The sequence below is a fragment of the Quercus robur genome, chromosome 10 (genome assembly GCF_932294415.1).
Source record: "Quercus robur chromosome 10, dhQueRobu3.1, whole genome shotgun sequence".
Lineage (NCBI taxonomy): Eukaryota > Viridiplantae > Streptophyta > Magnoliopsida > Fagales > Fagaceae > Quercus > Quercus robur.
In genome coordinates, this window is record NC_065543.1 from 36,122,832 (window position 1) to 36,145,828 (window position 22,997).

The 22,997-nt window shown below is 33.8% G+C and overlaps 1 protein-coding gene and 1 long non-coding RNA gene across 2 annotated transcripts; one reads left to right on the top strand and one right to left on the bottom strand.

Annotated features, from left to right (window-relative positions):
• The first annotated feature begins 3,421 nt into the window (after positions 1-3,421).
• LOC126702519 (uncharacterized) lies at positions 3,422-6,819 on the top strand. The gene is made up of 2 exons (XR_007647769.1): positions 3,422-4,640; positions 6,364-6,819. It is a non-coding gene; the product is annotated as an uncharacterized LOC126702519 (long non-coding RNA).
• A 12,153-nt stretch (positions 6,820-18,972) lies between these two features.
• LOC126703394 (ethylene-responsive transcription factor ERF112-like) lies at positions 18,973-19,970 on the bottom strand. The gene has a single exon (XM_050402350.1). It carries the CDS (start codon positions 19,903-19,905, stop codon positions 19,198-19,200), a length of 708 nt encoding a protein of 235 aa, XP_050258307.1. The 5' UTR covers positions 19,906-19,970; the 3' UTR covers positions 18,973-19,197.
• Positions 19,971-22,997: the final 3,027 nt, after the last annotated feature.

Below are 22,997 nucleotides of genomic sequence, written 5' to 3' on the forward strand. Positions count from 1 at the left end.
TATATTCTAATCTCCCTCCAAATCTTTCCAATTTGGGAGAATTAAAAATGAGGGGTTAAAAGTAGTTAGAACCCCTCCAAATTCCTCCTCCTCCTCCTCCCTTAAAAAAACATTCAAATTTAACTTACTTTCCTTCTCTTTACTATACTCCCCTCTATTCCCTTTCAATCTAAACAAAACATAAGTGTGTACTTTGCAATTCATCCTAATAACAACATTTGGGTTGAAGTTAACTTAACTTGTTAAATCTATTGTCAATAAAAATGGAAAAAGACATGTCTTTAAAAGTTTCAAATCTTATCCCCTCTCTCTCTCTCTCTCTCTCTCTCTCACATGACAATTAAATAATGATTAGTGATCACATCATCAAAGTAATAATGCAATATATGTCATTACCATCTTAATCATCTTCTTTTGTTACTCAATGTTATTTTTACTTAATTACCATATTGACCATCCAAACCATCATGTGAGATTATTTTTGAATAGCACTAGATAGCAAAAGAATCTATAAAAATCCAACTGCAACTTACAATGATATTTTCTATTTGCAACAAAAAGAAGTGACGAGAAGTAGTTTATTAAAAATTAAAGTACTAAAATGATTAAGTTTATTGACTTTTCTTCTCCTTCCTCTAATAATTAACTTAAAAAAAGTTAAAATAAAAAACAGTTGAAATGAATACATCAAGGAAATTTAATGGTTTAAATTCATCATGTGCTTCATGACCTTACCGACTGATTGGTCCTGCCAAAGTAAGAGTCACCAAACACGTGTACGGGTACACCAGTTCTTTTGTACGTGAACCAGAGTTAAAAACAAGCACAAAAACAAATAAGTAAAAGCACCAGTACAGTAAAATAATAATAATAGAGATAACGTCAGCTCAATCAGTAAAAATATGTTATCAATAAGAGATTTGATGCTTCTGCCAGTGTTTCTTAGTTAATGATATTTTCATATTTACCAAAAAAAAAAAAAAAAAAAAAAAAGAGATCTGAGAATAATAGATATGAGGTTGGAACTTGTGTATATTTAAGTCTCACTTGCTACATCCATTTAAATATATATTTTTAATTTTTAAATAATATTATATTTTTATCTGTATATACTTTCACACATATTTTCAAACAATAAAATATATATTTTTAAGTGTATGTACTAAACACTCTCCAAATTCTGTGAAGTTTGAACCACGAATAAGGAATTAGTGTTTTAACTTGATTATAAGGATAATTATTATGGAATAAATATTATAGATGAAATTCTACTATGAGTCTATTTGAGATTCACTTATTTTGTTGAAACTAAAATTTTTTTGCTGAAAGTATTGTAGATAAAGGTAAAAGTTAGCTGAAATAGTACAGTGGAACTCGTAAATATCAAAAAGTGCAGTAGAGCTCATGAATAGTAGGAATGACAATGGGTCAGGTTCGGGCTTGGTTTTTGCATACCCGGACCTGACCCACGGGCCAAGACTCGCGGTCCGGACCCGGCCCGCTTACTAAACAGATTTTTTTCCCGAGGTTCGGACCCGCTCCCATGTTAAGCACAAGCAGAAAGGAAGCTTTTTTGAAACAAGCCCCAAACTCAATATCAAACCCACGGCTAACAACCAATCCCAAAAATCCCTTCTTTTCAAATCTCCACAGCCACACCCAAATAAAAAATAAATAAAAAATCTCATTTTTCAATCCTCAAACCCAGAAATAACCAAACCAACAGAGGAGATTTCGGATCAAACAAAAAATAAATATAAAGAAGAAGATAAAAATAGAAATGGAGAGAGAAGAGAGTCTTGGCCCTGAGTTGGAGATCAGAGAGAGAGAGCTTGAGGTCTTCGGCCTTGGGTTTTAGATCTAGAGATAGAGGGAAGAGTGCTTAGGTAACAAGCAGATCATGACCCAAAACCAATTCAAGAGGAAAGTGCTTGAGAGCGAGTGAGTGCCTGTGTGAGCTATGAGATTGAGTGTGAGTGACTTAGAGTGAGGCGGAGGAGTGACTCAGAGTGAGGTCGAGGCATGGTTGCGTGCTATTGTGCGTGGCAGCATGCTCTTGTGCGTGGCGGCATGCTCTTGTGCGTGGCTGCGTGAGTGACAAAGAGATTGAGGGTTAGGGTGAGGGCGTGAGTGACAGAGAGATTGAGGGTTAGGGAGAGGCAGATGGGTATTGGGTTATTGACTTAGGGTTTACAACTACACACACACACACACACACACACACATATATATATAAGGGGGGTTTTTAGTAATTTGACTAATTTCATGGTAACCGAGTCTTATCTGGGTTGAGTTTCAGGCCGGGTCTCGGATTTTTTTGATAAAACCTGGACCCGACCCGGACCCGTTTCGGGTTTTTTTTTTTAAAAACTCATACCCAACCCTATTCTTTATCGAGCTGGGTAAAATCCGACCCATTAAGATCAGGTTGGGCCGGGTATTCGCAAGTCGGATCTAAATTGCCATCCCTAATAAATAGTAGTAAAAATATGCTGAATAGTAAAATAAGTTGGCTTTTTAATTTGAAGTGAAACTCACACTATATTTATATGGATCTGATTAATGTATTTTTTTAGGGCATACATAAATCATTTATTTTAGAAAAATTTTTATGAAAAATTGAAAAATTGTCAAATTTTTTTACAACTTTTTTCAATTTTTCATAAATTTTTTTCTAAAATAGTTTACCAATTCATATCCTAAGAGGTTATGTTAGTAAAATCTTATTTATATAAATCAAATAGATGAGCGCTACATTTACAATATTTTCATAATAAATCCTAGGTTTTTTTTTTTTTTTTTTTTAATTTTTTTAAGAGAGTTTCAATCTATGACGTCTGCTCCTGATAATAATTTTTTATTATCAAACCAAGGCACCAATCGGTTTTTGACGTATGCGAAGATTGAATCTCAAATCTCTTATTCAACTATCATAGACTTTACTAGTTGAGCTAACTGAAACCCACTAATAAATCCTAGGTGGTTCTAATTTAAATTATTTTTTGGCCATCAATAATAATTCGTAACAATTTATCACTTAAGATTTATTGTGAATAATATTGTCAATATAACATTTTTCCAATAAATAAGAAGATTGCGTCTATAACATTTTCAAAATAAATTGTTATAATTATAATTTAAATTCAAAATATATATATTTTCACAGGTTACGGTCACTTTTAAAATTTATGGAGAAAGTGTTATGTTTTTGTTTTTTTCCTAAAAAAAAAAAGGACACGCTATGGACCATTGTACCATCCCAATCATAAGACGACACGCTACTTCGTCCATTTCCTATCAACGAGCCGAAGAAAACATAATAGTCAATTCGATTTAGTTTAAACAGTGGCAATAAGGTAATTCCATAATACATAAAAATAGTAGTAATACTAAAAATATCGTAAATTCAAAAGCTAACCTTAAAAAGTCACTCTGTGTCACTCTCTCAGCAAAGCAAAGAGAGAGAGAGAGAGAGAGAGAGAGAGATTCCAAGTTTCCAACAAAAAGAAGAGAGAAAAGAGAGAGAGAGATGATGGGGCTGGGGGAGAGAGAGAGAGAGAGAGAGGAGTTTGAGAGAGATTGTACGGTAATGGTGACTCTTCAGATTCCTCAGTTTAATCGGTTTTTCTCTCTCTTAAACTAACTTTCTCTCTTTATAAATAAACTAGTACCATATTATGCTATTTATGATTATCGTTGTAAAAGGACAATTTTTTTTTTCCTTCTACTTCTCTATGTAATCAGTTTTTTAGTGTTCAGATCTGTGTTGTTTGATACCATTTGGTTATTGGGTTTTGTAAAAATTTGTACTTGAATATATGTTTGATCTAACAATTTTACTCATTTCATGAATGTTTTTAGTTTTTTAAGTTTTTTTGACTTTGTTGTCAGAAAAAAAATAAAGAGAGATTTTTTTTTTTTTTTTTTTTTCTCTGTTGGGTTAGTTAAGCTTATGGGGTAGTTGTGGTAGTTGAGCGTGAAGTCACTGGAGGCAGCGGTTCATCGATCTCTTCCTGGGAATTTGTTGTGACACTAAAACAAACATGAATCGGTCGATAAACCTCTGCATCCAGCGCTCACCTCTCTCTTTCTTCTTTGTGTCATCTTTTGGCATTTATGGAATCATGTATTTTTGTGTTTTGTTGCTGAAAAATTTGAAGTGAGGCAACAGAAAATGATATAGTTTGGTCTTTTTTACTAGTTGGGATGCAAATGAAGAAAGATAAAAGGGGAATCTTTGCTTAATTGAGCCTTCTAGTCTGGTTTTTTTTGTATTTACTTCACTTGGGAATTATAAAGATCATCAAAACACTAAATGGGTACCTTCTCTCTTTTATAAAAAAGCAAGGGAAGGTTGAATTTTGTTGATGGGGCTCAAGACCCTCCTGCTGCATGTATTACTTACTAAGAAAAAAGAAAAGAAAAAAGAAGAGTATAAAACATCTGGGTTCAAATACTAGTTTTCTGGAATATGCCTCTATTTTTTTCCTTTCCTTTTAATTTTTGCACCACTAATACTTTTTAGTGCATTGTTTTGTGTTATGAGCTTATGATATATTGTTGAGTAATTTGCAGGTTATGAGATGAATAAATTTTGAACCGGCCGGTTTTGAGGAAAGTTGCCTTTGCCTTCAAAGATTGTATGTGCCTTTTTTTTCTACTCTTTTGGTGGAAACAGACTATATATGTCATGAAAATCGTTAACATTATGATGATGACGATGATGAACACTATTTTTAACATCATAATGATGAATACTATGATGCTGATGACAGTGGTGATGATATGATAAACACAAAGATATGTTTAGCTGAATGATTCTTAATCTAGCATTCCTTTTTAAGTACATCTGCATGTAATTTGTGGCCAAATTCATTTCACAAAATTAATGAATCTGTGAATTTCTTATTGTTGGTTCTTTTCAATTGACACGTCTCTTTTTTTGCCTCATCAAGTTCAACTTATTATGTGGATAGATCCCTCCCATTGAATTCTCCAATTCTCACTAATTTTTATTTAGACGTAAGACGTGTCATTCAAAAAACAAATAAATGCCATGTGACTCACATCCAGCCAAAAAAATGAAGGGAATTGGAGAATTCAATGTGAGATCTGAATCCTTTCCCGGGTAATTCTTGTTTGATGCTTGCTGGTTTGGAAACTTCAAGTTTTTCTTGTTTTACATATTTTGTTACCCTCAAGTCCTGTACTTGATGTGCAGTCAACTTGTTAAGCTCTCTAAAAAATGGCTATTTCTTTTTTATTTGTGTTTCACCTTGCGTGAAGTAGCTTTTCTGGTTTTTTTTTTTTTTTTTTTCTCTGCTGAATACTGTTCTTAGATAAGGTGAAAAGTCATCATGGCTATTTCAATGTCACTTGTGTTTTGTTTCTTTTGTGCTAAAGTTATATCTTATTTGACAGTTTGCTGTGTTTCCAAACTCAATGATATATGCTTATTGCATCTACATAACATTTTCACTGTGGAGTCAACTTGGTGTCTCATGTAGTCATGTTTTCCATATTCACCTAGAGCGTTTTCTCTGATCAATCATTCTCTTGTTTTTGGCTCCTAGTAAATTAATGAAGCAAAGATGGGTAGAAAGTACATCAGCATTTTTTTTGTAAAAGCTGGTACACATTTATTTTGGAAAAATTCTGTTTGTGCCACGATTTGCCCATGTGACGAGTTGTGGTTAGTGGAGGTGGTGACAGTAGGTCTATGTGGTACATCTCTCCACCAACCACAACTCGCCCATGTGGCGAGTTATGGCACAACTTGGCACCAAAACTACTCTTTATTTTGCCTATTCAAAGAGCAATGCTCTCTCCTTTTACATGAGGGGTGGGTTTCACGCGTGGGTCCCATCTTGAGGCCCACTTCTCATGTGAGAGAGAAGGGAGCATCGTTCCCGGAGCATGTAAGAATTACCCTCAAATTAGTGTGGCACTATGTCAGTGGTTTGGAATCTTTCCAGAAGTTTCATTATTCACTGTATTCCTTAGATAATAATTTGAGACTCATGGTGCCAACTTCCTTAAGAGGCCCTTTTGGTTTGTCTAGGTAGATGTGAAGACTGTTGAATGAATTTATATATATATATATATATCCTGATAAATAAGGTGATATTTACAGCAGCTTCTTCTTCTTCTTCTTCTTCTTCTTATTCTAATAAAAAAAAAAAAAAAAAAAATTATTTTACCATCCTTGTCTCAATTTTTTCATGATATTTATTAGAATTAACCAATGAGTGGATCAAATGGCCCCCTCCATATTGTTAGAGCAAAGTTTAACTTACCAATAAAAATAAAAAGAGAATTATCGGAATGAATTTTATGCCAATTATGTGTCATTTTCTTGAGCAGGTGGTTGTAAAGTTACTACTTGTTTCTTTCTTTCTCTGATACGGGGAAAGGTATCTTTGAAATAAAGTTTGAAGTGGGAGACATAATATCGTCATTGCTATGTGAAAGTGTGGGAAAATCACAATCGAGTACAAGTTGGCAGAGTATCCTCTATGCAGATGCTCACTAGTAGAATCTGGTATCAAATTCCTTGTACCAAGCTTAGAATGGAAATCAATAAAAGTAGAAATGACTCTACTATACAAAGCAAAACTCTTTTTAAGTTTTTGGTTCAAGTAACACATGTATCAGCTAGAAAAGTAAGGGAGGAAATGAAACTAACGCAAGCTGTCAATATTCCATCATTTTGGTTCCTTATGCTGATTCATTTTGTTGAAAAACCTGCCATGGTGAAATCATCCTAATATCATGGCATAAGAAAAAAATTTCATTTTCATTCGTTCTCTTCTTCCAAAACTTTCTTTCGGGCCAAAGGATCTATCCTTATCCAATGTTTAAATCGAGGGAGATGGAGAAGGGAGGGATATAATATGGAAGTGACAAGAATATACTAAATTTTAGTAATATCTCGGCCAACTTTCTCACTCTCTCGATCCTCTATTCTCGAGAGCGAGATTTGTAAATCAAAGCATATAAACAAATTTAAGGCCATGGATGTAAATCAAAGCATATTGTAAATATAGTTTTAGGATATGAGAACAACTGGATATCGTTTGATTGTTTAGTGCACAAAAATTACATCAGCGGATTCCCTGTTTCAAAGGTATGGGTCCCAAAACAGAATGTAGAGCATGTAATTTGTGCTTCTTTCTAGTTATAGTTTGACTGATGAGCCACAAAAATTGATATTCTTAGGTTTAAACTTTTCCCAAATAGTTGAAAGGCAAATTCATTATGAGACTTGCCCAAGAAAAAAGATCTACTGAGGGTGATCATGAATCACCTAGTCCCTATCAAAAATATTGAAATATGCCAATAATTCTGCAGATAATGAGAATGACATTGATGATGGCAATGAAATCATGGTGATAGCGGTGGTGGTGGCAGCGTGGACTAGTGTCAGGCCTACGAAAATGACCACCATGACATTTACATGTGAGGACAAAGGCCATCTTGTCATGTATAGGATGGTGATAATTGGGCACTTAAATTGCACTATTTTAACTCTACGGACTGTTGGGCTTTCACCCCACAAAATGGTCATTTAAACCAAAAACAAAAAAAAAAAAAATCTCTCCTTATCAAGTGATCAAATCTATTTTTAACCACTCATTTGTTTTTTTTATTTTTAATTTTTTTTATTGTGCCGCTAAGAGTATATTGGTGGACCAGAAAAAAATAAAATTCGGCACTTGCTAAAAGCCAAAAAAATAATATCTATGATCTTTTGGGATTCCTCATTCCTCAGGGTAAGTTAAACATAGATGTCAGTTCAAGGAAAATTTTGGTCCACTAGAAGCAAGTGCGATCTTCGGCAATCATAGTGGTCGTTGGATGGTAGGGTTTTTTTTTTTTTTTTTTTTTAAATTATAATTCTTACCACGGAGAGAATATTTGAATCTTGAACATTTTTATTAAAAATACTAAAAAGTAATAATTGAGATATAATGTAAGATGTATAAATAGATATCTTACTAAATAATGGTCGGTTAGAGAAGTGTTTAGTTTGGATATCGGACTTCTTAGATGTTATCTTGGTAGTAGATTCTATCACTGTTTTTTAATTTTATCGTGCTTAACATTTTGATTCCTCCTTGCTATTCAAATTTGGTATTGGATTGCAATATGTTGCTCTTTTGAGTTTTGGGGACTTCTGTATGACATATATGCGATTCTAAAATTAAAAAAGAAAACGTTAGCTGTGGATGGTTGCCAACAACTTTTTTGTGTGTTTTGCTCTTGCTTGATATGATATATATAATCTTTTGTGAGATGTGATCTTGGTGTAATTTTTTTGTTAATATACAATTCAATAACTTTTTATTGACTTAATATTTTAAAACTTCTATGGATAGATTATATATTATCAATTCTTTATAATATGTATGGGGTTAGAGAATTTATGATCCTGGCCCATTTTTATATTAAGGTCCAAGGCCCGAGCCGAGGTGGTATACAGCCGAGGACATATAATAAAAGTTCAAGTAACTTTGAGACATAGCCGAGGATGACTCTATCCTCGGCATCCCTAAGGTCTTATTGGAAGAAAGGGCGAGAACGGTATAGAAACGGTTTTGGGAGAAACCTAAAATATCTGCGTTGATAGACAAAGGACCCTTGGACAATATGGCGACAAAGGACGAAGGGAAAGCTATCATTACTGCCATTGAATACTCTGCACCTGACAGAGCCATGCTCTTCAGCTTTTACAACCACCCCCAACCACTTTGGGTATGGGCTGATGGGACAAGTATCAATCCTGGAAAATCGAACCTACACGTGGACGTAGGATAAGGGATACAGGCTAATATAAAAGGAGAAGCAAGCAATCCGGAGAAATGGCTGGGAAAAAAGGCTAAGAATCAGAGCCTCCCAGGCCGAACCGGGGAGAAAAACCTCTCGAGCATGCATAGTTTATTTCCGTATGAATACCTTAACAAACCACCGTCTGGTAACCAAGGCCTAGCCTTTCAAACCCACGCTCTACAAATTATATTGTTTGGGCCCTAAACGTGCGAACCCAATACTATCTTGGAGCCGTCACAAATCGAGTCCTTACAATATGCACACCAAATTTCATTTAAATTTGATATTATTTATTATTTGATCCATAAATTAATGTTTTGTGTATAAATTTAAGTTATTTTTGTTTAAAAAAAAAAAAAAACCTTGATTTTTAAACATTTTATGGATGAAATAGTTATTGATCTCTAATTATTTTGATATTTTGTAAGCATGAAAAGTATAAAGAGACAATGTGATCAAATAGTAGATTTGTCAAAATACATATATAGTAAAAAATTATTCAATGGTTGATGTATGGGCCCGAAAATACACTAAGCCCACTTAGGATGATAGAGTTAGGTCATTAGGCCCAATACCATTAATTTGTTTAGAGTAATGGGTTTCCGAGGTCACTTTTAATGCAATCTTATGATCTAAATCTTGTGTTTGAAATAAAAATAACTCAATAAATCATTCGTATAAGACCAAATTGGGAATTAACACTTCCTCGGATTTGGCCGAGGAGCCAATATTAGTATTGAGTTCAAGTTTTTCAGATACAGAGTTTCCCTACACAGTTCTTCTGTTTTCTTACAATTTCTCGTCCCCCAATTTGGAGGGGTTTCCTTTCTTTATATAGTCCTTTGGATTGCATCCTAGTCCTCCACTTGTATAGTTAGGGGCCTTCCTTTGGATACTTGTCCCATCAGGGCTGTGCTGGAGGTAGTAAACTGTGTTGCAAGCTGTGAGGCTACTGTTTAAGGATCATTCCTTTATTAATGCAGCCATTTAAGTTGGTACAGTGCATTAAATGCGGAGGTGATGCCAACTTTATCTAGATATTTCCTTTCTTCTTTGCTCACACGTTTCTTCCACCTTCCTCAGTTTCTTGTCTTCTGGTTCTATCGACTTGCTTGGTAATTCTCGAGGAATGCTTGCTCCTCGGGCTCCTTGGGAGGTCGGCCTCTTCATCTCCTCAGGCTCTAATCCACGGGTTGGGCTAGGATTGATGTGTGGGTGGGCCTTTTTCCCTCCTTGGGCTAGGCCCACAGTTTCTATTTTGTACTCGGCCTCACCCCTCCTACAGTTAAAAATGGTTAAAAGTTATATAATGTATAACTTGAACTCAACCTCTATATCTGTATGTGTGTGTTGGGGGGAGGGGGGTCATCCATTTTTCTTCTTCCTATATTTTTTCCTTGGTATGTTGGTATTATGCATACTTCAAGTTGGACTCTAAATAGGTCAAGTTAACTTAATTGGTAAAGTCTTTGATGATTGAATAAGATATTTGAGATTCAGTCCCCATCTACACCAACAACTAATTAGTGTCTTGATTTGATGATAAAGAGTGCAATTATTAGAATTAGACACCATAAGTTGAAACTCTATGTATTAAAAAAAAAAAGGTCAAGTTTCATTTAATGGGTCATCTAATAAGTTAAGTTGGACTCTACTAAGTTTCATTTTGATAAGGCAAAGCTTAAGTACAACTCTTTAAGTGTAGTACATTAGGTTTATGCAATTAATTTCATACACATGTTTGCATCGACCAATGAAGGACAAACAATGTTCTTTTCCAATCTCATATATATATATATATATATATATCCGAAATTGAGAGAAAATCCAATTAAATTCTAAATGGATCTCAATTGAAGTATAATTTTCCACAATGTGTCAAATTGAGGAGATTGGTAGTTTTATATGACACTACTTTCAATACAAATGATTTCTTTTTAAAATATAATAATTCTATAGAAAATTAAATTTTTAGTTTTAAAAAATTTCATTTATTTAAAAAAAATTAGACAACTCCTTAAAAAGAATTATTTCTTTTTTTAAATATAAGAATTTTACAGCAAATATAATTGAATAAGATAATTCAAGAATATATAAATTTTCTAAAGCTATAATTAAAAAACTTAAATTATAATTATAATTAACATAATCGATATTTTATAATATAACAATCAAAAGCATACTTTATAATACTGACTCTAAAACATAACACAAAGATCAAAGTCATAAAGTAGACATAATAAAAGAAAAAAAAAATGCTACTACAATTAAGGCCAATTATAGTGGTCCAAAAAAAAAAAAAAAAAAGCAAGCAACAAACCAAATAAAATGCAAATTTTTTTATATAAAAAAAAATTGAAATAGTAATACAAATAAACTACAACTATATAGCTAAAGTTAGAGCTACGTGATATCAAATGTGAGATGCCGACAAAATAATAGACGAGTAATTTGTTGTTAAGTGTCCCAATATTTTAGATGGGCTTCAATTGTGCTAAGCGTCATTCCATCTGTAAAATTTTAAATGTGTAATAATGCTTCCAACTATTTAAAACTATTTTTAGTCAATTTAAAATTACTCCTAGCTCATTCTATTTAGACCCCATTTAAAATTGCTTCCATTCTATTTAAAACCTAGATTTTCTTATAAAAACTTATTATTAGTCAAATATAAAGTCAAATGACAAAGTATACTGTGCTCTAAAAATAGGTTGTTCATATCTTAATTGAAAAATGCACGCATGAAATAAATTTATTATATTGCAACAACATAAATAAGTTAAGAAGTAACATTTTTTTTTCCTTAAATAAAATAAACAAGCACAAAATTTGCATTTTCTACCCAATAATAATCTTAAAATGTGGGTTTTTTTTTTTTTTTTTTTTGTAAGAGTTGACAAAATATAATATTGACGATATTTAATTATGTAGGAATTATACTATGCATCTAAGCATATTTTAAAAAGTACCCATGGATATGCATTGAGTTACAAGGTAGTAATAATTAAATTCAATGCAATTGTGTGTAAAAATTTAATTGGAGAACCTAATAAGAAACTGTACCTATGTTTTACATTTTCTGCTAAATCCCAAGCTGCCTAATAAAGGAACCAAGAAGCCAAGAAGTATCAAATTTTCTGATTAAATTTTGTTTAGTATAATATACTAAAGTTAAACGAAATAAACTAGTAGAAAATCTTTACTAAAGGCAAAATGCTATATGAGTGATTGACTGAACCTTAGTCATGCATTAAGGCGTACATTTTGATGGATTAGTCCAATTATATAAGATATTAAAAATTGAAATTAAATTTGAGTTCAAATCCACCTCTCCATCCCCTTATCTATTTATCAATAAAAATTGATATTAAATTTCTTTTTTCCTTTTTCTTTTAATTTTTTTATTATATGTGTAGGGGTAAAATCCCCAGATCAAACAATGGGCCTTGGGCTCCATATAGAGTTCAATCACATCCGAGGAGAAAGTGTGGGCGCCAAAAGGGCTCCCGGCCCGATTTTTATGAGCCCAAACTTATTTAAAAGGCGGTCCGAGGATGAGTGTCTCCTCGGACGTGCCAAGTATGGCTCAAACGTGCATTCTACCAACAATAAAGAATCACTCCAACGAGTATTAGTAGTAGGAACAAGTCCCACAAGCCCGGGAGAGGGAAGAGAGTATCAAATGTCAAGGGAGAGACTACAGCTGTCACATTAATACAGGGCAGCTACTTTTTTGGCAGCATTAATGTGGAGAGGACAAGTGAATAGTGTTACCTTGACCACTACAACTTACAGAAAGATAGGGGAGATGTCCGATGGGACGGGTACTCAAGTGAAGGTCCAGATGATCAACAAGTGTAAGGTTCTGATGACTTCAAGGGGGCTATATAAGAGAAAGGAATCCCCATGAAGAAGGGGGTGGAAGGAAAAAGGAGGAAACAAGAGTAAAAGAAAGAGAAAAAGACCATAGCCTTTGATCAAGAACAGAGGTGCCCCCATGCGTCTCCTCAGACCGAATACCCAGTGGACTTGAAGGGGATATTCTTATGCTCAATTGTTGTATGGCCCAGAGTTAACTAACATTTACTTCGTTAGGGCCTAGTTCTGTAACCCGCTCTCTATAAATTCATTGTCTAGGACTCCTTGGGCCAGAACCACCTACCTTTTGGGCCTGGGCCCCAAAACGAGGCCCTACAGTATGCTTATGGGATATATTTTGAATTTTTGAGAGACAACTATTTTGATTCATTTAAAGCAACCTCCCGCCTTATTGTTAGATGGTAAAATTTTCTCTCAAAATTTTCTGCCTTTTGATGCCACTAAGTTGTTCACTTAGTCTCAAGACTCTCAACCAACATCGAACACACACAAGTATGCACAATAAGCACACATCACATACAGGAAAATTCTCAACCTATTTTTGCTTTATCTCAAAAAATAATACCACTCGCCCTTTGAACCCAAAAGCTTCTCAAAAAGTATGCTGTCATTGGAAAAAAAAAAATTAGAAATGAACATTTATTCCTCCGTATAGGCTGGTCAATTCCAAATTTAAAATTGTGAGTGAGATGAGCTGGTTGAGATCAACATGCCCCAAAAATTGAAGTCATGTGGTTGAGTGACATGCTATAAGGAAAAAAAAAATTGTTTGTTACAATAAAAAAATCATTATAATAAGGAAAAAGTTTGTAGTCAAACTTGGTTATAGTCTAAAGTTATAACTTTACTTAGTATATATATATATATATATATATATTTTTTTTTTATTGAATATGAATTTTGACAAAACTACTATTAGACTACAATTTCTTTTTATATCCTCTATGCTTGCAAAATTTCTAAAAGGCCAAAAGTCAATAGTTATGTCATTAATCAATTGTTTAAATTGCAAGTTTTTGTAGTTTAAAATTTTGCATAAAAAATAAGTTTATGGTTCATATAATAAATAACATCTAATTGGCACAAAATTTGACATGTGTTTTAAGAATGTAGAAGACATGTAATCTAATGATTGGATTTTCAAAATATGAAGTAGTGTTCATTTTTTTTAAAAGGTAGTTATAAGTTATAGCCATAGACTACAACCAAGTTTGTAGCCAAACTATGTTCTTACAATAATATCATAATTGTTGCAATAATGTCAAAGTCATTACAATATGTTGCTATTTCGTCAATTTAATAGTTGATGCAAGGGTGTTGAAATAAAAACCATGGTAATAGGTTTATGCAACAAAAAAATTTCATTGCAATAAACTTTTAGATATTTCAACAAACAATTTGTTGCATTGAATATTTTGTAACAATAGGCTATTACTACACAAGTTTTGTTGCAATAGATTCCAAATTAATTGACAGAAAAAATTTGACTCATTATTGCAATAAAATCTTTGTTGTAATAGATTATTGCTTCAAGAATGACTCCCTCAAACAAACATTCCCATTAGCAAAAACTAACCGCTTTTGTCACTAGCCAATCCCATCCCCTCCATCATCATCACCTCCTTCAAGTCCACCACTCCTTTCCCCTCCATCACAGGTGCCTCCTCCATGTCCACTCTCATCCCCTCTATCACTAATGTGTCCTCCATGTCCACCACTCCCTTCCCCTCCATCAAGGGTGCCTCTCCATGTCCACCATTCCCCTCCCCTCCATTACAAGTGCCTCCTCCTTGTCCACCAATCTCATTCCCTCCATCCATGTCGCCTCCTCCTAGTGGCGGAGCTAGGAATTTATATTTTTGGGGGGGGGGGGGGGGAAACATAAAATTAGACAATTAATTATTTCTGTGTATATATTTATTATATATGTAAGGGATAGATTTGGAGGCCCAAACCCAGCAAGCGAGCGATTCTGGCCCAAAAGACCCTCAACAATGAATTTGTAGAGAGTGGATCGTAGAATTAGGTCTTGACAGAGTAAACGTAATTGTCAGTAAGCCATGCAGCCATTTGAACGTGGGAATACTTCATTAAATTTCCTGGGATTACAGTTCGTGGGGCTGTACCCCAAAGTTTCGTTTACAGAATTCCTTTCTTTCTCTCTCTTCCTTTCCTTACTTTTTTGCTCTCCAACTTCCGATCCCCTGATCATGGGGGTTTTCTTCTCTTATATAGCATCCTTCGAATGATAATGACCCTACACTTGTTGATCATCTGGGCCTCTACTTGAGTGCTTGTCCCATAGGACATCCTCCTCCTTTTCTGTGAGTTGCACTAGCCAAGATAATACTGTTCCCCTGTCCTCTCCACATTAATGCGGCTGGAAAAGTAGCTTCCCTGCATTTAATGCGGCAGTTGTGGTTGCCCCCTGAACGTCTAGCATTTTCCTTTGATTTTGAATGACCTTTCACCATGTAAAGAGTGTGAATTGGACTCCCGTTTGGTGTGTCTGAGGAGGCACTCCTCCTCGGACGCCCCTTAAACAAGCCCGGCCCAACATGGTTGGGCTGGGGGTCCTCTGTCCGTGTTTTCGCTTCCTATTATGATTGGGCTTTGTACGGGTACCATGGCCTACAGTTTACTGGCAAACTTTACCCCCACAATATCCATATAAAAATATGAGAAAGTGAGAGTAGCCTACACAGCTACACACCTGCTTTTGCAGGAAGTATTTTAACCACACACATAGTTATGTAGTGGAGGAAAATTATTTAAGTGTTACCTTTACAATATTTTTATAACAATTTCACAATAAATCCTAAATGGTAAGTTGTTATTAGTTCTAATTTTAATCCACAACTAAATAACCTTTTTGCACACACATAACAGCCAATAATAACTTGCCACTTAAGATTTATTGTAAAAATATTGTGAATATGACATTTTTTTATTAAAATAATTAACTTTACTATATATATATACTAATTTTTTCAAATATTTTTGGGGGGCCAAGGCCCCCTTGGGTCCCAATGTGGCTCTGCCACTGCCTCCTCCATGTCCACAACTCCCATCCCTTCCATCACTGTCACCTCCTCCATGTCCACCACTCATATCCCCTCCATATCATTGATGCGTCCTTCATGTCCACCACTCCTCTCCCCTCCATCATAGGCACCTCTTCCATAGTTCCATGTCCACCTATTCCACCACTACTGCTAGTGCCAACACTTGAGTTCAATGCCCAAGTGCTAGCAAGATTTCTCTGCACAAGGCGCTCATGCATGACTCTATTCAACTTGTGATCACAATAGCTTATTGCTTCATGCTTGCTATAAGGTTATTACAAAAATATTTTCGATATAATAGGCTACCATTTCAAAAATTTCATTGCAATAAATTGAAAAAATAATTGATATTGGGTTATTGAAACTCTATTTTTATTTTAAATTATTGCAACAAATTTTCCTAATGCAATAATGTGTTAAGGCCTCTACTACAACAAAAATATATAAGTTATTGCAACAAATTATTGTCAATGCAATAGTTTACCACTTTTTAAGTTACTATTGCAACAACTTTATAACTTTTAGTGCAAAACTGTGTCTAACCGCTTTATTGTTTTTTGTTGCATTAACACCTTATACAATAGACATATTTTATTATAGTGACATGTATGTAATCCTCATTTGAGGATATGTATGTGTGAAACTGACATGATCGCAAGTTTAAATGGTGATTGAGAGTTTCACAAAGAAATTGATAATGGTGATTTGTTTTTTCAAAAATTGATTTAATCATTGAGAGAGAAAATAGTAAATTTGGATTGCTTAATTATTATCATTGGGACTCAAGTGATAGCCTAGTAGTAATGATATATTTTGTAGTACTCCATATCTGTAGTGTGTGTATATATATATATATATATATATATATAAAGACTTTTATAGGTTTACACCGTACTAGCAATGTAAACTTACATTATAGACACACAAAAGACAAAACTTAGGTACAGTACTTTAGGTTCTTTATTTAAAATTTTGACACTTGTCCATTTTAACAAACTAAGTAAACGGCGTTAAAACTAAAATATCTTTTTTTTTTTTTTTTTTTTTCCTTCCTTGTTCCTTCTTTTAGTTGCAAATGTCTTCTCTTCCAAACCCAAAACCTATATTTCCTTCTTCCTTCTTTTTCCTGTACCTGCAATCGGCTTCTCTTCCAAACCCAAAACCTTTCTCTTCCAAACCACCCATGACCCTTCTCTTCCAAACCCAAAAAAGAAAAAAGAAAAAAAAATTCATGTCTCTCTCTCTCGGTGTGTGTAAGTATGTGTATCTGTTTCCTTTCTTCTTTTCTGATCTATTATTCTTTCTTTTCTGATCTATGACTCTTTCTTCTTTTCTGATCTATGATTCTTTCCTTCTTTCTCTCTCTCTCTCTCTCGGTGTGTGTGTGTGTGTGTGTGTATGTATGTGTATCTGTTTCCTTTCTTCTCAATCGGCTTCTCTTCCAAACCCAAAACCTTTCTCTTCCAAACCACCCATGACCCTTCTCTTCAAAACCCAAAAAAGAAAAAAGAAAAAAAAAACTCATATCTCTCTCTCTCGGTGTGTGTAAGTATGTGTATCTGTTTCCTTTCTTCTTTTCTGATCTATTATTCTTTCTTTTCTGATCTATGACTCTTTCTTCTTTTCTGATCTATGATTCTTTCCTTCTCTCTCTCTCTCTCTCTCTCTCTCTCTCTCTCTCTCTCTCTCTCTCTCTCTCTCTCTCTCTCTCTCTCTCTCTCTCTCTCTCTCGGTGTGTGTGTTTATGTATGTGTATCTGTTTCCTTTCTTCTTTTCTGATCTATGATTTTTTTTCTTCTTTTTTGATCTATGATTTTGTGGAATCTAAACGGATCAAATCTGATTGGTACTGATCATAGCTTCAAGTTTAGGTGCCGTTTTTTGGTTTGAAACCCAGTAAATCTGGCTTTTATTTTTTGATCTTTCTTGTTTGGTTATTGAGAAAATGAGGAAGAAGGATCCCTTTTTTTTATTTGAAACCTGGTAGAAAATGAGGCAACTGGAGATTTGAAGCCGTGGGTTCTTGCAGTACAGGAAAAAAAGGAATAAGGAAAAAAGAAAAAATTATAAGTCGTGGGTTAACGCCCTTTTTTTGGGAGGCCAAATTGGACAGGTGTCAAAATTTTAAATAGGGAACCTAAGGTACTGTATTTAAGTTTTGTTTACATATAAAATGTGTACAATGCTAATGCATTTGTAAAAAGTGTACAATATTGTACATTTTTGTGTGTCTACAATGGAGTGCTCTAACATGCCCTAAAATTTGAAAGCTTGGCTTTCATGAATTATTTATAAGCATTTCTTGATTGTTTAATGTTTATGAGTTTGTTTGTTATAATTTAAAATCTCAACCATTTTTTTAACCCTTTGTTTACGTACATCTTTTTAAAGTCTTAATTTTTTTTTTATAGGTACAATTGTATTTTTACACAATGTATATTTTACACAATAAAATAATGAAAATAAGTTCACCCATACACAGATAGTTTAATTTTTAACTTTTTGGATTAGCATTTGTTTTTTAAGCAAATTTATATGTTTAGGGAATAATTATAAGCTAATTTTTTTACTTATTTTTATATATTGTTTGCGGGTTCCGTATTAGTTTTTGTCTCAACTTTATTTTAAATAATTTAATTTTTAACTTTTTATCTTACCTTTGTACAAATAAACTACATGTCATTTTCAAACAGTAAACGATAACTATCAAGTTTACTCATTGTTATTTTATTCTTCTTTTCTTGTTTCTTTATCCAAGATTTTTTTAATTTTTGAGTCTACTTTAATAGTGTCTGCACGGCTGCTAACATCGAAAACAGGAATTTCAAAATTTTGAAATAAAATATGTATGTATACGCAGTATAGCAGAAATTAGTAATTTTCTTTATTTTTTAAATTTGATAAAGAGAACTATATGACTGCAACGCTATGTTAACTACTCTAGCGACATGTAAATTGCAAAACTAGCAAATTTCTCTTTATCTATCAAATCATTTATTCTGAAACAGACCAATGATCCATTGACAATTTCGGTAGAGAAAGTTATTAAGGATCTGATTCTCAAATAGAAATTATATTTCATATTTTGGATTTTCCACACTAAATATATATATATATATAAGTAGCAAATAACGCCTGGATAGAGCATTCAGTGCAAAGTCAAAGGAAGCAATTGACATTGGACTAAATGAGGCTAAAGTTAAGTTCACGCATAAAAAACTAGTATTACCTTTGTTTGCTAGAAAACTTCCACATCTATTTGACATTCATGTAGACAATCTCTATGTAATTTCGACCAAAGACAAATAGCTTATAAGCTTGGAGGAGAACATCTAATCAATAACTGAAAACAACATGAAAAATAATTTACAAGAAAGAGTACTGGCCACTCTTTGACAGTATATAGAATGAGATATTGAAGTGACTAAGCCTCTTGGCTATTCTTTTGATCTTCTCTTACTTGACATAGAGAAGAACTGAAAGAAGGAGCTACAAAAACAGAAGAATAAACCTTGGAACTACCAAATGAGAGCTGTGAAAGCATATTTCTATCATGATCAAAACCACAGCTTCCAGCTGATTCAGAGTTTGATGAACAAACTATAGTTTCTTCAACAAGCGTATCAAAATGGTTTGAATCCACTTTGTCACCTGTTATATGATCATTCCATGGAATTACCTCATCAGGGAAAAGAGATGGGGATCTTGCATGGTTCTTTGTGATTGCATGCTGAAGAATTTGAAACAGCCTCGGATTCTTTCCCAATAAGCTGCTACTTTCTTCATGTGAGTTCATGTTTCCATGACATGGGAAGTTTGTCTTGGCATTCCTTCCCCTTAGAAGCCTGGCAGCACTGTCATAAGCTCGAGCAGCCTCTTCGTCACTGTCGAAAGTCCCTAACCAAAGCCTCAGCTTCTGAGATGAGTCTTTGATTTCAGCAACCCATCTTCCTGAGGGCCTTTGTCTCACCCCTAGAAACCTTCTTCCATTGCTGTTCACTCTTTTAGGAAACTTCATGCTTCTTTTTTCTTCATTTTCATGGACTTCTTCTCCTTCAAGCGGTGTTTGGGTATAATTTTTGCATAAATTTTGAGGCTCAAAAGGGATTCCTGAGATCTCTAGGCTGTCCATGAGAGTATAGGACGTTTGTTAGCAAATATGGGAGGTACGCATTGATAGTACTATTATAAAACAAATATGACCAAAGAATGATGGTGGGGATGATGTCAAGTTGATTGTCTGGTTTCAGGTTTGTTTTTTACAAAACTAATAACATATATATATATATATATATACGATTAGAATTATATAGTACCTGGGAAACAGTATTTATATTGTAACCTAGGGCAAAACTTCTGAAGTGGTCCTCAAATGTATGGGCCGGGGTTAGTGAAAGCAATTGGGGAGATGTTGATGAAAATTAAACAATTAATTGTTTTAAAACATTGACAGTAGTACTATGGATAGGCACGATGAATGGTGTATTAGGTATCAGCTACTTCATTCATTTAAATAAGAGAGGCATCATCTACTTTTGGTACAATGTATGTTATTGGTATCCTGTACTGGTTTAACTAGAAGCCTAGTAGTTGTTCCTCAAACAAAAAAAAAAAAAAAAAAAGCCTAGTAGTAGTTAAGAGAATATATGAGAAGAACCAAATTTTGCATATTAGAATGATACCCTGAAAGAATGTGGACATGTACTAAGAACTTTTAATTATTTGTTTTGAAAATATATACGTCAAAAATGCTTATTCTTCAATTTGCTTTCACTATCTACATTAATTTTATCATTGTGCATAACAAAATATTTTAAAATAATGAAAAAAAAAAAAAGGTGGTTTGGGACTTAAAACTAAAAAGAACAACTCCTTTGAGCAGCTTATCCCAGCGTCCAAAGGCTGTACACTGTTCAATATATTGAATCTGCTCAAATGTATGTCCATAATTGTATATAGTCCGCCAGAATTTGCAACACACTTTCTCCTTTGATGACTACAATTTGCCAATGATATCTTTTTAGTAAATGGTCAGTTGGATTAAAATGAGAACATAAAGATGATGATCCAAGTAAGTTCAGGTTTTTGCGAGAACTGAGGTTAATTTTTTGTTAAAACTTAGCATAGCTCTTAAATCAGTCTCTTTCAGGTCTCATATAAGGTTGCAGTGACAACCTGTTAAACCTTCCTAACCAATGATAATGACATTACTTAGCAAAAAAAAAAAAAACACATTAATGGCATAATTAGTTGTTAAGTGCTCTGCTAAAAGACTCAAATCATTGGATTCTCCATTGTATTAGGCTGTCCCCAACAATTGGTCAGTAGGTCAAAATTTTACTAACAATATATGTTCATGACATTAGCAGAGGTGGTACCTAGTCTAAACGTTATATACAACATTGTAATAGGGTACCGCCCCTGTGCCTAACGAAACAAAAAATGTCTCTCTCTCTCTCTCTCTCTCTTTAAAATCAAAAATAAAGAACATGGGTCCAAGCTTCAAGCAAAAGCAGGGTAGATTAGTAATGTGACATCCTGCCAAAGTACCCAGATGTTGATTTAAGGTGGAATGTGCATTAGCTCAAGTGGGTTGCAGAAAAAGCCATAGCAATGAAGTGACATAAGCAACGTTTATTGTGATTAGTGAATAGTTTAGTGTTTAAAAAACCATTATTAAGGCTAATTAGTTCCAGACATGACATACATCCAACAACCTACAAACAAAGTCACACCTCAAAAGCTCAAAAACAAACCAGAACGCCCCACGTTTATTTTCTAAACTTCGTCAGGCTCTTAATCCTAAAAAACTAATGTATGACATTTGTCACATTATGGGTGTCTTTGTTATTCCCTCTTAGAACGTGCTACCCCATTCTTTGGCTCACTTATTATTTTTAAAATTTTTTTAAATTATACCTACAATTCCTGTGCACTGCAAAATCCTCAGGCGAACTTTTAGCTTTCATATTTGTTGGATTCTTCATGTACTTTTCTCTCACATTTCTATCTTAATTAAACTCCCACTTCCCCTTTGTGTTAGGTTTGCTTTGTAGTGTTGTAGTTCTGAGGGGCTAAGATCATCGATTCTTCATCATTGCAAGCTGTTAGCTATCTTGTCGGATCCTTCATCCTCTTTCTTCTTTGACAACTACTTCATTAAGTTTTTTTGCACAACCTTACAGGTACTAAACTTTAATGGTTGTAGTATATATATATATATATATACACACAAATGTAGATTGAAATATTTTTAAGTGGTCTTATTTTATGGGGTAAAAGATTGTAGAGAAAGACTTGCAGTTAAAATTGAAAATTTTAAAGACTTGCTCAAGCGTGGCCATTGTGCAAGCAACAGTGCAATAGGCACAAATAGAGTATCAATACTTATAAAGTGCTGAATGACACTTAGCCAAGCCTGCTCAAGCGAGCATCGGGCTAAGGTCAAGCTAAGTACACACGGGATAAGAGAACACGATTTCAATTATAATTGTAAATGATGTACTTTTTCAATTGTGTGGGGGTTGTTAAACATAATCAAATAACATTCCTTTTTTATTTAGTAAAAAAAAAAAAAAAAAAAAAAACTTTTTTGAAAGTGAAACACACGAATAAAACAGTTGGAAATCCTAAACATGATATGGGTCAAAGGATATTTTTATTGTATACATTTATTTTGAACTAGGTTAGAAATACTACATAAATATCCCTGCTCTCCTTCCCCGGGCTTGAATCGAGGTTCCCACATTTCCTCATGAACTTAAAGCATGGCCAGAAAAGTACAATCAGGCACAACTCACTGAATGGCATATTTGTATTGTATATTAAATTGTAATTAAATCGTAAATGAGATGCGTATAAGCACACAATAATAATATTGTAAAAAATAATACTCCGTAAAGAGCGATGTACAAGTAGCAAATAAAGTAGTAGTGTAAAATGGACCTAGACTTTGATAGCCCCTATTGACTAATACTCCAATAATGATAACTAACATTACCCAAAATATTTGGTTTTTTCCAGTAATATTATACCTTTTCTGTCTCATGTATCTTGGTCACACAAGTGACAATTACCATGTCCCACACGTTATGATTTGTGAAGTAAAAAATAAAATGTAAAAAATTTGTTTTGCAAGTATATCTAATTTTTTCTGTTGCCAGTAAATATGGTAAAGAAGATTGATACGAAATAGACTACAGCAGAAGCAGCTATTATTATAAT